Here is a 15,431-nt window from a genome sequence, read left to right on the forward strand (position 1 = left end):
ACGTCCAGGCTTCAGATTAAAACCACACCGGGCTGTAGGCCTGGCTCAACCAAACACCTGTGATTAAATGAAGCACACAGATTAAGCTGCAGTTTAAGGCTAGAACCTCCCCTGTGAGCCAGCAGTTGGGGTTCCTGGGCTGGACTCTTTTCCTTTCCATCCCTCATGTGCTTTCCTTGGCTTAATTTCTCCTAACAAGCCACAAAGTAACACAAATAAATAATCAGAGGGGTCACAGCTGAAAGCAGGGTTCCGCTGCCCAGGGGTGAGAGCTAGGCCTGAGGAATCTCTAGCTTAAACAGAAAAGATGGACAAAGGGCAAAAGAAACAAAGATTTTTCACTCCTTCCACGCAGCGAGAGCGGGACCTTGTTTAAACTTGGTCCCTCCTATCTCTGCCAGGGTTATTGTTGGTTTTCCTCCACGGAGGATGAGGACTGCCTTGCACCGAAGCTTTGGGCGGTTTAACCCTCTCGTTCAGTGCTTCTTGAGGACTCGCTGATTTTCCTTTCCAGATGCTTATGAAGGAAATGAAAAAAAACCCCGTAAATACTGGAGAGATCCCAGCACATCCCCAGGATTTCAGCCCGAGGGGTGTTTTGCTGGGGAAGCGACACCACGGATCCACAGAAAATCCCCATCACACCGTGGCTGTTCTCCGATTTGTTTTCCACTGAATTTGGAGAGTGGGCAGGCAAAGCTGTAAAGGGAAGGGGCTTACACACCTCTGTGACACCCTGTGGGGTTCAGGCCCCCTTGGCAAGGGGTTCGCTCTACAGGTCACCACACACACACGCGCGTGAGCCGCCGCCACGACAACGTCTCGTTGTTTCTGGAACCTACAGTCCCAGGGGAAGGGGTTTCTGCGCTGCCACAAAGAAATGCTGATGCAGACTGGACCTTCTGCGAGCCAAACTGGCCCCGTGGCCACAGGAACATCCTCCTCCGTGTCTTTGTGCTGGTACTGCTCAGCTTCGCTCTTACAGGTCTCGACTGTGTAAAAAAGGGGAAAAAAAAGTACCAGCATCACAGCTACTGTGAACCGCTCGTGCCCTCTCGCTCCCTGAGGCCTCAACAACTGTTTTTAATACACTATTTTTAATACTCAGTCCTTCAGAACAGGGCAGGAGGGGTGGGACAGGGTACTTTAGTTGGGTTTCACCCCGTTTGAAGTGATAAAGGGCTTGTGTCACAGGATACACTTCTTATTTAGCTTGATTTTGCTTTAATTACTTATGTCAGTACTTCGCAGCAGCTTGGCAAATTACTTCCTTGGGCTTTGCGTTGGGGACCCAAATTCAGGGCCCGGCTCTCTTCTTATTAAGGCCAGACCAAACCAGAAGGAGGTCATGGAAGTCAAACCTAAAGTCAGAGAAGCACTGAAGGAATAAACTGGCTGTGAAGGAGTCCTGGCCGAGGACCCTGCTGCGACAAAAGAAAACTCCCATCCCCACCCTGCTCCAGCAAAGCCTTTCACCGAGACTCAGGGCGCTGTCTAGGCCCAGCTCCTGCCTTAAAATTAAGCAGGCAAGGATGAATAGGCAAGAAGGGCACTGACTCGCTGGCAGAGAGCTGCCAACCCCCCCCACCCCCCGTCGCTCTGTCCCCCTGCAGTGACACAGCAGCCCGGCGCCAGGGGACCCGCCGGTGCCTCCGGGGCACGCCGGGAGCTGTAGTTCCCCGCTCCGTGTCTCGGTTTGGCGATGAATTAGGCGGCCTGGCGACCAGGGCGGGGAAACGGCCCGCGGGGAGCGCCGGGAGCTGTAGTCCCGGCAGCCCGGAGGGCGAGTAACCCCCGGGGGACCTTGGGCCGGAGCCCACCCGCAGCCCCGTGGAGCCGACAGCGGGCCCTGGGGAGGCCCCACGAAGCCCCAGGGGGGGCTGCTTATTCCCCCCTGGCTCTCTCCCACAGAGGGGGGGCTCCGGCAGACCCCCCCCACCCGCCTCTATTAGGAACAGGCCGCACCGAGCCACCCCCTCCTCGGCCCACGGCCCAGCCCCTCTCTCAGCTCCCTCAGAGGCTTTTGGCTCCTCGCGGCCTCCAGCCGGGCCAGGCCGCACCTCACAGGCTCGGCCAGGCCTAACTAGGCCTCACTAGGCCTGACTTGACTGAGCCAGGCCCGGCCTTGCCCCTACCGCCCCCCCGCCACGTCACGTCCCGTTCCCCTGGGCCCCGCCCCTCGCCCCCCTGCTCGCGGGGCACGCCGGGAGCGGTGGTCCCGCCGTGCGGCGGCGCAGACTACAAACCCCATAGTGCCCTGCGGCGGGGCGCCCCGGGAGGTGGACTGTGGGGGCGCGCGGGGTACGCCGGGAGTTGTAGTCCGGCCGCGCCGATGCGCGGGGAAAAGGGGGGGGGGGTTGGCGCTGCCGGCAGCCATTATCTGTGGGAGCGCGGCGGGCCGGGCGCGGAGCCGGGCGCTGGGCTGCTTCGCCGCCACTCCGAGCCCGCAGCCCCGCCGCTGCGCGGGGGTGGGGCCGCCATGGTGGCTTAGCCTCGCCCCCACCCTCCCCTTCCTCCCCGCTACGGTCGCTGAAGGCGCGGCGGCGGCGCGGCCTAGCCGGGAGGGCGGATCCTCGGCCTCGCGTAGCGTCTCCTACCCGCGGAGGGCCGCCCTCCTCGGAGGGCCATGTCCCTGGTGGCCTATGCCAGCAGCGAAGAGGAGAGCGATGCGGAGGAGGCCGCGGGCGAGGAGGAGGAAGCCGTCTCTCCGTCTCCTGCCGCAGCACAGCAGCCCCCGGCCCGGGGGCTCTTCGCCACCTTGCCCCCCCCCAAAGCCCCTGTGATGCCCCCTCTGCCTCACCAGGCGCTGGGCAGCGGCTTCCCCCTGCTGCCGCCGCCCCACGGCGGGCCGCCCCCTCCTTTTCTCATGGGCCCCCCGCCCGGTATGAGGGGCTTCAGCACCCCCCCGCCGGGCATGAGTCCGGCCCAGGCCTCGGCCGTCAGCCTGCCCGAGCCGGCCTCCAGCGGGAACGGGAGCGGGGAGCAGCCCAGGCTGGGGGGGCTGCTCCTGCCTCCCCCGCGGAACGCTGCCACCACGACCGCTGCCTCTACCCTCAATCTGCCCCCTCCTGTCTCGGCCTCTGCTTCTCTGCCCGGGGCTGGGGTGGATTTGAGCCTCCCCAAGCCAAAGAAGAGGACAGAGCCGGTGCGGATCACGGCGCCCGAGTTGCACAAGGGAGATGTGAGTATGAAACAAACCACCGGCTCTGCGGGGGGGGGGGGTGCCCTCCCCTCAAGCCCTCCCGAGAAGGAGCGCCTTCGTGCGTGAAATCCTCTCTCCCTGGAACAATCCCCCCGTGGATTTGTTGGCCCATAAAGCACAGCGTCTCTTCCCTCTCTTTCTCCCATCATTATGTAGCAAGGAACCAAAACCTATTGTTGTGGCATCTACCAGGAGGTTTGTCCTGGCTGCCAGCCCTAATCCTAAAGCGCTTTGCAGAATTAAACTGATATAGAAACCTTATTTATAATCATAATACAGCAAAACCCAGATTATCTGCACCCTTATTTATTACTGGAGTTAACAAGTTGATGAGGTGGAGCTGTATGGCCTTGCGTGGGGGTATCCCAAAAAAGTCTCTTCTTTTGTTTGCTGTGGAACTGATAGGTTTTCCTGTTAATTTATTGCTTATTTAGCTAAAGGCTTCAGGCGTGCTCCAGGCAATCATTTCCCTTTTAGCTTGTGGGTTTTTTTGTGTTTGCAGTGCCCTGTGCCTTATGGGACTCCTGAACACTGAATCCAGACAGCCCCATGGCAAGAGTAGGGAAAGGCAGGTCCCCACCCCCTTTCATTTTTCTGGTTGTTGCTACTGATGAGCTTTCCTTCTCTTGCCTCTGCTCGTTCACTCTGGGTCGGTGCTGTCGTAGCGTGGAGGCGACAGTCGCGTGGCTGTGGCCGTGTCTGGTGGCTGCGTCTGGCCTCAGTCGCTGGTTCTGGTGAGACGTGAGTGCCTCTGGCTGTGGGAAGAGCTGAACGGCGAAGCTTTGGGCTCGTTTCTGTGGGGACAGGTAGCTTGAGGAAGAGGTTGGACTGTATGGATTTATAAACAGCGTCGATTAATAGTGGTCTGCCAGCGTCTTGGACCGGGGGGAACTGAAATGAACAGCACATCTCATTTGGCTGGAAGAGCAGTCTGCGGGGAGGACGGCTGAGAGGACGTGAGCTTCCCGCCCATCCCCGAGCCACACTCTCCCCGATAACCAGCCCAGTTTGGCAAATTCCAGAGCCAGAGCTCCCCATTCCACAGCCCCCAAACACGGCAGAGCCGCACCAGCTGGCGGGACACATGGGTTCCCCTTTTAGGCGAAGGGATGAGGGACAGCCCATTCTTCCATACCTGCTTTTTGCTTACTCACTTTCTTGCGGCGCTTTGCAACAGGCAGTTGGTAATAAAGCAAGCGTTGGGGCTCTTCGCTTCCTCGCTGGTTGTGAAATAAGCTCAAATGAAAGGAGATTTGGTCCTTGCCTTTATCTCCCCCTCCATGTTCCAGCGTATTTGAACAGAAATACTGCAGGGCGCCGGTGTCAAGTGAGTGAATGAACGTTGAGGGGAGAAAAAGTACCTTAAAACCGGAGCTGGTCTGAGCGGTTCCCATTTGGGATTCCTGGAAGTCCCTTGGCATGTGGCTGATGTCCTCACTCATTCCCTTTTTTCTCCTTAAAATACCTCCCGTCCCTTTTGTTTGCACCTGTGGAGATGCTCAGGGCGCTCTGTTTTATCTCCTCTCTCCCAAATGCAACACGCAGGGTTTATGGCAACTCTTGGCTTGCTTTTATTTATGCATGTTCTTTGTCTTTGTCCTGTTTTATAATTTAGATAGTAAACTGGCTGAAGACCTTGTTTCCTGTAATCTCTTTAAAGTGCTCTGCAAAGCTATAAACCGATAAAGATGTTAAAGGCCTTTTCTGATGCCAGAGACGACCAGACTTTCTACTCAAGTTTTAAATGGATATTTAGCGACTGCAGTGTTATTGGGAACAATTCCCCGTTAATCCCCACAGTGAATTTTTACACCCTTGCTTTGTGTGGTTTTGTGCTTCCCCTCTATTAATGTCATGCTGTCTGTTACTTTGAAAGAGAGCGCTGACCTTACGCTGTGCAGCTTGCATTCTTTGCCTTGCTTTAGGTTTATTTTCCTGTGATTTATTTAAAAAAAAACAAAAACAAAAACTTGGGCTGTTGGCTTTCTAAATGCTAAATTCTGACAGGAGCCAAATATGTAGAATCTGAGTTTTTTTCTGCCCACCCACTCTGCTTTAGAGCAGCATTAAAAAGCTGCCTTGAAAATTTGGAATTTTGGGTTAGCAAATCCTTTTTTGTTGTTGTTGTTGTTGTTCCGTAAGTTGCGTAAATGAGCTCAAGCGGGAGATTATTGTTTGGCTGCGGATGGATTGCTCTTAACGCAGCGACGCCGACTTGTTTGCAAAGCTTCAGGTTTTACAGCAGAATGCAGCTTGTTTTTCTGCCTCTCTAAATAGTATCGTGGACAGTTTATTTATCTCTCGTAGTAGTAACCAGGGCAGGCTTTTATCTCTTTTTGCCCTGACATAGATGCATCAGCAAGACTGTGAAAAAGAGCTTGACCACGTCCCACTGTTGCTTTTTATCCCAGCTCTTGGCAGATTATAAATCCAGATCCGTGTTACCATGATCCTTTGGCTGATTCAAACTGAAAATTAAAAGTTTGTGGAGCGGGTGGGCTTTTTTATTTTAATATCTCAAGTTGTGCTAAGCTCTGTTTTTCTTTCTCAGTCAGATTCAGAGGAAGATGAACCAGCAAAGAAGAAAAATACTCTTCAGGTAAATACCTGGGATATTCAATTACACAAGTTTCACAGGAAAGAAGCATTTGACTGTGACGGATCTTGGGCTTCCACTAACAACACAGCCACTCTGATTAGTGTGTGGCTTTTAGTGTATAAAATTCCTGAAATCCCCTGGGGTCTCATGTCCCTTTTTTTGGGCAATTTCATAAATTTAAGTCTTGGGAAAATAGGCATTAATTTGGGAAGCTGGCAGATAGTTGCAAGTACCACATTTCCCTTAGAAGTCCCACTGGCCTTTTGTGCAAGAAAGCCCCGCAGCGTGTTCGAAGTAGCAAGCGATTATGGTGAGCAATGGGAAACCCATTAATGTTGTTGGAATCGGAGGGAGATAATTGGCAGGGAGTCAGGAAAACTAAATCGTCTCACTCGTTTCTCTTTATTTCTGTGAACCATTTGCCCTGCACGAAACTCTCCAGGGACGCGGCGAGGGCTCTGGCTTGTCCGCTTTGCTTCCTCAACCCAAAAATTTGACAGTGAAAGAGACCAATCGGTTACTTTTGCCCTACGCTTTCTCGAGGAAAGCGGGAGACAATGCCTCCGACTCGAAGCCCGCTAAAGCCCCGACCTCTTCCTCCAAAACAAAACCTCTGTCCAAGCCAGCGGTGCCCACCACTCCTTCTCCGTCTGCCATCAAAGCTGCCGCCAAGAGCGCTGCCCTGCAGGTAACCAAGCAGATCACGCAGGAAGAGGACGACAGCGACGAAGAGCTCGAGCCCGAGAACTACTTCTCCTTGTCTGACAGGAGCGAGCCCAGCGTCGCGGGCGCCGAGCCGTACATGTACTCTGGCACGGTGGTGTCAGAGGACCCACCGCCCGGGACCGAGCCAGAGCCCCAGTTCCAGGACGCTGCTGCTAACGCCCCTCTGGAGTTCAAGACAGGTGCGGGCTCCAGTGGTGCTCAGCACAGCTGGGCACCCAAACCCGGGGAGGACTACGGCAGCCAGTACAGCCAGTTCCCTGCCTACAGCGAGGCCGGTGGATATTACCAGGTGGGTTTGCTGACTTAGAACCCCAGACTCATCCGGGTTGGAAAAGCCCCTGAAGCTCCTCCAGCCCAACCATGACCCTCCCCCTGACCGTTCCCAACTCCCCCAGATCCCTCAGCGCTGGCTCAGCCCGACTCTTCAACCCCCCCAGGGATCCCGGGGACTCCCCCCTGTCCTGGGCAGCCCATTCCAACGCCCAACAGCCCCTTCTGCACAGAAATCCTTCCTCAGAGCCAGCCTGACCCTGCCCTGGGCAGCTTGAGGCCATTCCCTCGGGGCCTGGCGCTGGGGCCTTGGCTCCAGAGACTCATCCCCCCTCTCTGCCCCCTCCTGGCAGGGAGTTGCAGAGGGCCAGGAGGTCTCCCCTCAACCTCCTCTTCTCCAGACTGAACCCCCCAGTTCCCCCAGCCGCTCCCCAGCAGACCTGTGCTCCAGACCCTGCCCCAGCTCCGTTGCCCTTCTCTGGCCACGCTCGAGTCATTCAATGGCCTTTTTGGGGTGAGGGGCCCAAAACTGAACCCAGGAATCGAGGGGCGGCCTCCCCAGTGCCGAGCCCAGGGCTCAGATCCCTCCCCTGTCCCTGCTGGCCACGCCAGTGCAGATCCAAAGACTCGAGGGGCAGCTTGATGGTGCCGCTCTGAAAAGGCATCTGGAATGAGTGGCCCCCAGTTAGTTACTGGAGCAGGCTTGGGGGAATCTGCCCCGTCTGAGCCACCTGGGACAAGGTGCAGAGATCCACAGCGCTTGGCATGACAGGATTCCTCTGGCACAAGAGCTGTCGATGCTCTTTGCTGGATAAATGTTTAATAGCTGCGCTCGCTTTAAAATGCCCCCACGCAGCTGCCCCTCTTGTCAGGGTGTGGAATCGGGGCTCGCCAGAGCTGGTGTCTGAAGCCAGGTTGTTTCTAGTAGTTCAGCAAAGTCTTTGTTGTTGAGCACCTCTGAAATTATGCCCTGTACTCCCCAGTAGTGCCAGCCTAGATGAGATGTGATAAACGACTGTTTGGGCCAGCCCTGGAGGAGGTACACACGTAACGTGTGGTGCTCCCCGGAGGCTGGGTGAGATCCCTCTAGGGGGAAAGCAGCAGCCCGTGGGCTGAGGGACACGATTCAGTCTCGGGGCATCTGTGGGGGGTTGCTCCAGGATCGATCTTGCTTCACTCTTGTGACAAACTGATTTTCCTTTTGCTGACAGGATTACTACAGCGGCGGCTACTACCAGGAGATGGAACCAGCCCAGGCAGCGCCGCAGGAGATGAGCACTGACTCCTCCTTCATAGACGATGAAGCGGTTGGCACTTCACTGCTTTTCCTGCTCTAGAATTTGTGTTTAAGTTCTGTTAGAACACAGGACCTGCTTGGCAGCTGCAGTCCTGCCCCGCCAGCAGGACCTGGGCTCTGTGCTGAGCTGAACTGGGTTGTTCCGTGGGGTCTAACGCTGTGGTGTGGGCACGTGTGGTGTCCTGGTAGTCTGTTGGGCTACTACTCCTTTGTTGGGCTACTGGGTTTGCTGGCTTTATAAGTAGGTGTTTGTTATTCCTGCTGAGCACAGGATCGTCTCGTGAGGGGCACCTAGAGCAAACGAGGCGCATAGAGCGAAGATGTTGCTTGCTGAGGTGCAGACGAGCTGCTCTTCCAATACCTTCCCATCCTCTAGCACAGCGGTGAATTCCTTGCTTACATCAAAAGCTCAAAAACCTGTTTTAAAAAACTTCCCATTATCGATCTAATCTAGAAATGACCAGCCTTGCTAGCAGAGCTGGTCGGCACTGCAGAAGGCAGAGGCCCATCTGGTGCTCGCTTCCTTCGTGGGACCTCTTTATTTTAGAGGTGGATTGGTGTTACGGGAGGAGGATATGTTAGCAGCAAAACTTCATGTGTCTCCCTGGCACTTAAAAACGAGAGACTCGGGAGCCCCGGGGTCTTCTGAGCAAGACTAAAAGCAAGAGTAAATGCTGTTTAAATGCGTAGGAAAATGAGATTATAACCTTCAGGCTAAGTAGTTTAAGATACGATCTATAGCAAAGCAGAACTCTCCTAAAGACAGAAAGTCCTGGTTGGAGAAATGTTCGTTGCTGTGGCCTGTCCCACGCTCGGGGAGCTGAGCCTCAGACCACCCTTGTTTAAGGTCAGTGCTGGTGTGTGACGTGCGTGTGGAACTCCGGTTGTTTCTGTTCCTCTTTCAGTTCAAGCGTCTGCAAGGCAAGCGGAACCGAGGGAGGGAAGAGATCAACTTTGTGGATATCAAAGGTGATGATCAGCTGAGTGGAGCCCAGCAGTGGCTGACCAAATCACTGACAGAGGAGAAGACCATGAAATCCTTCAGCAAGGTACGGGCAGGAGGTGGGGGGGTGCTGGCTGGGCTTTTGGAGACGCTGCTCAGTTCCTGTTTCAGCCACAGCTGGAGCTGTATTCGGTGCTGTGCAGGCACCAGGGTGGGGGGACAGGGACCCTTGTGTTGTGTGTTGTATAATTAATTACACGAGAGATCCATAGAGCTTCTCAAACCACGGTCCCGGCGGGCAGGTGGTAAAGACCAGCCAGGAACTGCTTCAGGCTGAGGAATTTGCCCAGAGCAGTTTTACATGAAACAAATAAGGATGTGGTGAAGTTGGGAACGGTCAGGGTGAGGCTCATGGTTGGGCTGGAGGAGCTTCAGGGGCTTTTCCATCCCAGATATTCTGTGAAACACTTCTTGAAACGGCTTTGTGCAGGCTCTTGTCGTTTTGCTGTCTGGGTCAGTATCTTTCCAGGCTTAACAGTTCCACCTGGTTTTGCTTTGCAGAAAAAAGGAGATCAGCCCACGGGACAGCAGAGGAGGAAACACCAGATCACGTACCTGATCCATCAGGTGAGTGGCCTCCCTCGGGTGTGGGAGGTCTCATGGCACTGAGGTTCTAGCTTGCTTTTTGCTTGGCTTCACCCTTCCCCTCCCACCCAGCTCCGGTGTCCCCGTGGGTCTGTGTGTTACGAGACTTTTCTGCTTCCTGCCCCAATTCCTCACCGCTGCCCTGTGGTTAGTGAGCGGCTGCTGAGGCTGTTCTGGCGTTTCAGGGTGAATGAAATGTCTCTCTGTCCCGATTAATTCGGGTCTCTGTCGAGAGAATTGTGCTTACTCCTGTAACGAGGCTTCTGGCTGAAGTGCTCCGTAATCCCCGTCCGCAGGGGCAGAGGAGGGTGAGATGCTGCTGAGTCAGTGAGCGGCAGCGCTGATGCTAATCCTCTCGATTTCTGCAGGCGAAGGAAAGAGAACTGGAACTGAAAAACACATGGTCTGAAAACAAGCTCAGCCGACGGCAGACTCAAGCCAAATACGGATTCTAACACCTCTGTCCCGCTTTTTGGCCGTTGTCCCAGGTGACCTACTGTGTCAGACTTCTCTTGGCCTGCTGGAGATCACCCAGGCCCCGCGTCGAACGTGGTCTGCTCGGCGGGCGAGAGAACGCTGCGCTCCCCTGCCTGCCAGGAGAAAGGTTTAATGCAAGCTGGTCCTGAAACTCCACCTGTAATCTTCCCCCTCCCTCATAAACGATCATGTGGAAGGTTCAAATCAAGTTTTCCAACGAGCGCTGACGGTCCCGTGGCAGCCGCAGGGAACGTGCCAGGTGCAAGGCTCAGAGCTTTTGTCCTGTAGGTACAGGGGTTGCTCCTCCTCCAACGTAACCTCGCCACTGGAACCTTAGGCTGAGTCTCAATAAACTTCCAGTTCCCACTTTTCTCCTTTCTTGGACTCGTGGTGCATTGAGAGTGTAATTTTTCTTTTGAAAAGAGCAAGCCTGGCTTTTTTTTTTTTTTTTTTTTTTTCAGTCCTTTTATTTGAGACGTCCTCATGGCTGCTGACTCACGTCCGAGTAAATCCAGTGCTCCTCTCATGCTGATGATTTGATATCTTTTTTTTTTTTTTTTTTTGATAAGCGTGGCTAAGTTAGTGTTTTTATTCTCAGCTCCACCTGCCTGTATGTCTCAAACTACGCTGAGGGGAAACTCCTTTACAGGCCAGAGCTTGCAATAGAGACGCAAACGAGTGTGGAACGCACAAAAAGCAGCGAGGATCTCTGCCGCTGCCGAGGGCTTTTGGATAAACATGATCGATGTGTGTACGTACGTTTCGCTTCCTTTTTTTTTCCCCCCTCCTCCTCCCCCCGAGCCAAGGCCTCCAGTGTTGTACCAGGCTGCTCTCCAGACTCGGGGAGCCGAGTATTCCCAGCGTGGCACAGCGTGGTGCCGCTGGCAGAGCTCGGTGAGTGAAGCAGCAGTATTTCTTCTGAGCAGACACAGATGAAAGCTGCCAAGTGTACATTTATTTTATTTTTTTTTTTTTTCCAGCTTGTTTCTATCAATTCTGTTCCAATTAAGTGTTAACTTTACCCTCCTGGCTGGGAAGAGGAGACCGTGTCCGGCCTTAACTTTTTAAAATCAAATCTGTCTTTTATTTAAGGTATTAGGTCTAGGTGATAAATGATGGCTGATCATGTGCAGCCTTGCTGGCCACATCCCACGTATCATTAGCCAAATCTCTGTGGCCTCACTTAGTTTGTTGTTCACCAAAGCGTGTGATGCTGAAGGGAACAGAGAGCTGGTCTGGTTATTTAACTTACATTCCCACCACTAAGGGTTATATTTGTTGTAACTGCAGCTAAACCAGCTAATAATTGTTATTCCGTTTAGGAAAAACTCCCCCAAGAGGTTGTTTTTCTCCCATGTTACCTGTTAAAAAGAAGCAAACAAACCCCCATGGATGAAGTCTTTTCTTAGAATATTTTAAAATCTGATTTCTAGTTTAGTTCCCTGGATGTTTTAGTACTTTGCAGAGCCCATTTTGAGTATTTGAATGACCAGAATAAAGTTACTGTTGAGTAATTTATTCATATCTTATATGTACAGCGAAATCCTCTGAAAAAGAGATTTGATAAAGGAATAAACTTTTAAATGAACCGAACCACACCTGTTTCCAGCACGAGGTGCTCGACTCCTTGCTCGAGGCATTGATTTTCTTTCTCCCCTCTCCGGTAAGGCCGCAGCCCCTCTGCTCCAGCCCATCTTTCGGGGGTGGCTGCTTTGTTTTATTCACAGACCAGACGTTTTTGTGCAGCCGGTGAGGAGACGCTCGTCCGAGGAGCGTTTTGCCACGTGAGGCTCATCGGGGGGAGATGCCTGGTGGAGGGTTGTGCTCCCCGTTGCGGGGGTTCATCCCTTTCAAACCTCGAGTTGTGCCCTCGGCCGGGGTGCTGCGAGGCAGGAGGCTCCATCCTGGGGCAGCCCGTGTGTTCCCAAACTCCTCTTTGGTGGCTTTGGCGGGATGGTGGAGTCCTGGAACAAGCCGAGAGGCTGAAACTCTAAAGGTTCCCTTTTATCTTTTTCCCTTTTGGGGTGTAATGGCTCATTTTTAGCACTAGAGGGGAGTTAACGAGGACGGGAGCCACCGCTGACTCACGCTCTGCTTTTGGCCATTTAAGAGCAACAAAATGTAGACTCCGGAAGAGCGAACGTGATTTTTTTCTTTTTTTTCTTTTTTTTTTTTTTTTGGTCATCAGAGAGGTAAAAAACCAACCCCAACCCCACAGCCTGTGTTTCGAAGCTCCAACACGTCTCCGCGTGGGGGCTTTGCCTCTTCTCGGGCACTTTAAGGCTGGTTGCATCACGTCTGCCCCGAGAAGGACGTTGGCTCTGGGGTGTTTCAGCCCAATTTGGGCCTTGGGGGTTGGTGCTGTCCCGTGTTTTGGGGCTGAGGAAACTGGGCTGAGCTTGGAGGTGTCGGCACCGGGTGGGTGCTGTTTGGCGTGGCCCTGCCTTGCTGGCCTGCGGCGTCGCTCCGGCGTGCGGCCAATTTAATATCTGGATGCACCAGCTGGGCCCCAAACCTGTCTCTGTTTTGACTGTAATAGCCTTTTCCGCCCTCATTCTATTAATAGAAATATCTTTCTGAAAAAGTGTTCAAAGATAAATTAAATCTCTTCCTCTTTTAACTGTCTCGCAGGCCTTGGGAAGGGTGTGGGAGTCCCGTCACGGAGCTGGTGTTGCCCGCAGAGGGGCCAACTGCAGCCTTAGAGCCCCCTCCCCAAGTCCAAGTGCTTCCTTTTTTGGGAGGAGGGACCCCGAGAGCTTCTTCGTGCCTGGGGCTGGGGCTTGTCTTAGACCTACCTGCGCTGGGGGCTTAGAGCTGGTCTCCAGAAAGCTGCTCGTAAACGTTCTCGGGGGCCTCGTGCCCGCCTGCGACTCGTTTCGCGGCGCTCGTCCGGCCGTAGAGGGGCTCGTCGAACGCCGGCGGAGGGTCCCGCGGGCCCTGGGGAACCCGCAGGGAGGGGTGAGGGGGGGCAGCCCCCAGCTCCCGCCTCGGCGGGTGGAGGTGGGCCAGGACGGGGTTCGAAGTCGGTCCTTTGCCCTCCCAACCCTCCACGTCGCTCCCGCTCTGGGGCTCGTCGCTCTGCTGTGGAGCGCTGGGCAGGGCACCCCCGTTCCCCCCCTGTGCCCCTGGTGTGGGGCGACCCCCGACCCTCCACGCTCTCCCGGAGACGTCGCCTTGACTCTGAGCCCCAGAGCAACGAACCTGCGGCTCGGCGCCCAGCCTGGAGCCTCCTCTCCCCTTCCCCTCGGCGCTGGGGGCGGCCGGGAGCTGCCGCCTCTTGGAGACCTGGCTGGACAGGCTGCGGAAGAGCCGCCGGGGAGCGCGGGCTTTGGGGAGCAGCGTCGAGGAGGCGCCTGGGCCCCCCCGGGGAAGCGGAGCGGGCGGATCCTGCCGGGCCAGCGCCACCTCGGAGTAGATATTTTCCTCAGGGCTGGCGCTGGAGCCCCGGCCCATGGCGTAGAAGGGGATGGGCTCTTCCAGCTCGCTGTAGGTGGTGGTGGGGGGGCCGGGTGCGAGGCTCTCACGGGGCTCGGCGTAGGTGTGGAAGCACATGAGCTGCTGGTACTTGGTGTCGGGGCGCTCGGGGGGTTCGGGGGGGCCGGTTTCTTTCTGCGCCTGAGTGTAGGGACCTTCGGGACCTGCTCCAGGGCCGGCGGGGCTGTGTGGTGGCAACTGGGCCGTGGCTGAGGAGCTGGTTTTGACTGGGAGCGGTGGGGGGACGCTGGGAGCCTGGGGAAGAGATGGGATGGAAGGGGGTGAGGGCTGGAAGTGGGTCCGTGGTGGTTGGGGCTGTGCCCCCCCCCATCCCGCAGCCTTGCAGGGGCTTTGGCCAAGCTGCCACTCCCGTCCCGGCCTCCATCCCCTCAGCTCTGCCTTTACCTCCCTGGAGGAGCCTCCCTCGGCGCTGGGTTTTGCAGGCAGCGGGGGGGCCGCCTGCCTGGCTCGGGGGGGCCCCTTGAAGACGGTGCTGTACATCGGGGGGTTTGCTGGTGCTTCGCTCCACGGGGGACTCGTGGCGTCGCCGTCGCTTGGGGTCTGCGTCCTTCCTCGGGGTTCGTTTTCCTGCAGAGAGGGGAGAGGTGGGTGCGTGGTCCCAGGGAGGGTGCCCTGCCCGCGGTTCGGCTCTCACCCGTCCCCGCGGCACCGTCAGGAACTCGTGGTACGGCGTGACGGGGGCGGTGGCGTAGTGCCGCAGCAGGTCGGCCAGCTCGGCGTGGGCACTCCGCTCCCCCAGGATCACGTACCGCCCGTCCGGCAGCTGGTCCAGGACAAAGTGCCGGCAGCGATCCCGGCCCCTGCGGGGAGGGCAGACTGGATATTGGGAAGGATTTCTGTGCAGAAGGGGCTGTTGGGCGTTGGAATGGGCTGCCCAGGGCAGGGGGGAGTCCCCGGGATGCCTGGGGGGGTTGAAGAGTCGGGCTGAGCCAGCGCTGAGGGATCTGGGGGAGTTGGGAACGGTCAGGGGGAGGGTCACGGTTGGGCTGGAGGAGCTTCAGGGGCTTTTCCCACCCGGATGAGTCTGGGATTTTTGTGATTCTGTGAGGGCCGGGGCTCGCTCACCTGTAGGACAGGACGAAGCCGACGGTGCTCTCGCTGAAGCGGACCAGGAAGCAGCCGGGGGGCTGATCCTGCAGCAGCTGCTCCGTCTCCCTGCAGGAAGGGGCCCAAAGCTGCTCGTCCTCACCCCCTCCGCGGGAGCCAGGGGTACAGCTCCCTATTTTGGAGCCCAGAGGTGGGGATACCGAAGGGGCCACCCTGTTCCCCGCCTCAGCTGCTCACCTCCGGCTGATGAAGCCGTGGAACCAGGCTGGGAGCTTGCCCTCAGCCCCCAGCCTCCTGGCTTGTGTCTGCTCGAACCACAGCCTCGTCCGGGCACGCAGGGCCACCAGCTCCGGCTGCAGGTCCCCATCCGCTGGGGACCAGCCGGGTGGGGACAGCGAGGAGCCTGGTGGGACCTGGAGGGAAGGGGAGAGCGGCCAGGGGCTCCGATGAGCCCCAAGGATGCTCTGCTCCCCGCAGCAGCCTCCTGCTGCAGCCCGGGAGGACGAGATCCCCGCGGGTGTGTGAGCTCGGGGGTGCTGGGATGGGGAGCTGGAGGGGACCGACCCTTTGCAGCCCCATGTCCTACCCTGCTGCACGTGTCATGGTGGCCCGGGAGCTGCTCTGCGCTCTGAGGCTGGACCAGGGTGGCGCTGGGGCCCAGCTTGGTGCTGGCCGTGTTGTCCTCACTGATGGGTTTGAAGGTGCTGAAGAGGGGACGGTCGTCATCCAT

The 15,431-nt window shown here is 56.4% G+C and overlaps 2 protein-coding genes across 2 annotated transcripts; one reads left to right on the plus strand and one right to left on the minus strand.

Annotated features, from left to right (window-relative positions):
- The first annotated feature begins 2,357 nt into the window (after positions 1-2,357).
- PRCC (proline rich mitotic checkpoint control factor) lies at positions 2,358-12,809 on the plus strand. The gene is made up of 7 exons (XM_074929190.1): positions 2,358-3,181; positions 5,754-5,801; positions 6,244-6,816; positions 8,009-8,104; positions 9,000-9,143; positions 9,599-9,664; positions 10,051-12,809. Exons 1-7 carry the CDS (start codon positions 2,627-2,629, stop codon positions 10,135-10,137), a joined length of 1,569 nt encoding a protein of 522 aa, XP_074785291.1. The 5' UTR covers positions 2,358-2,626; the 3' UTR covers positions 10,138-12,809.
- Positions 12,810-12,967: 158 nt separating this feature from the next.
- On the minus strand, positions 12,968-15,431 carry SH2D2A (SH2 domain containing 2A). Its single transcript, XM_074928774.1, has 7 exons — positions 15,288-15,431; positions 14,939-15,114; positions 14,720-14,809; positions 14,289-14,454; positions 14,039-14,221; positions 13,361-13,888; positions 12,968-13,096 (listed from the first exon to the last, which is right to left on the minus strand). Exons 1-7 carry the CDS (start codon positions 15,429-15,431, stop codon positions 12,968-12,970), a joined length of 1,416 nt encoding a protein of 471 aa, XP_074784875.1.

This window comes from Athene noctua, chromosome 29 (genome assembly GCF_965140245.1).
Source record: "Athene noctua chromosome 29, bAthNoc1.hap1.1, whole genome shotgun sequence".
NCBI lineage: Eukaryota > Metazoa > Chordata > Aves > Strigiformes > Strigidae > Athene > Athene noctua.

Bases quoted from the DNA above. Each gene is read 5' to 3' on its own strand.
- PRCC (XM_074929190.1), top strand. From the start codon at position 2,627: ATGTCCCTGGTGGCCTATGCCAGCAGCGAAGAGGAGAGCGATGCGGAG. The intron at 9,144-9,598 runs GTACGGGCAGGA...TTTGCTTTGCAG, and splicing joins CCATGAAATCCTTCAGCAAG to AAAAAAGGAGATCAGCCCAC. The intron at 9,665-10,050 runs GTGAGTGGCCTC...CGATTTCTGCAG, and splicing joins TCACGTACCTGATCCATCAG to GCGAAGGAAAGAGAACTGGA.
- SH2D2A (XM_074928774.1), bottom strand. From the start codon at position 15,431: ATGGATGACGACCGTCCCCTCTTCAGCACCTTCAAACCCATCAGTGAG. The intron at 15,115-15,287 runs GTAGGACATGGG...CCTTCCCTCCAG, and splicing joins ACCATGACACGTGCAGCAGG to GTCCCACCAGGCTCCTCGCT. The intron at 13,889-14,038 runs GTAAAGGCAGAG...TCTCTTCCCCAG, and splicing joins AGGGAGGCTCCTCCAGGGAG to GCTCCCAGCGTCCCCCCACC.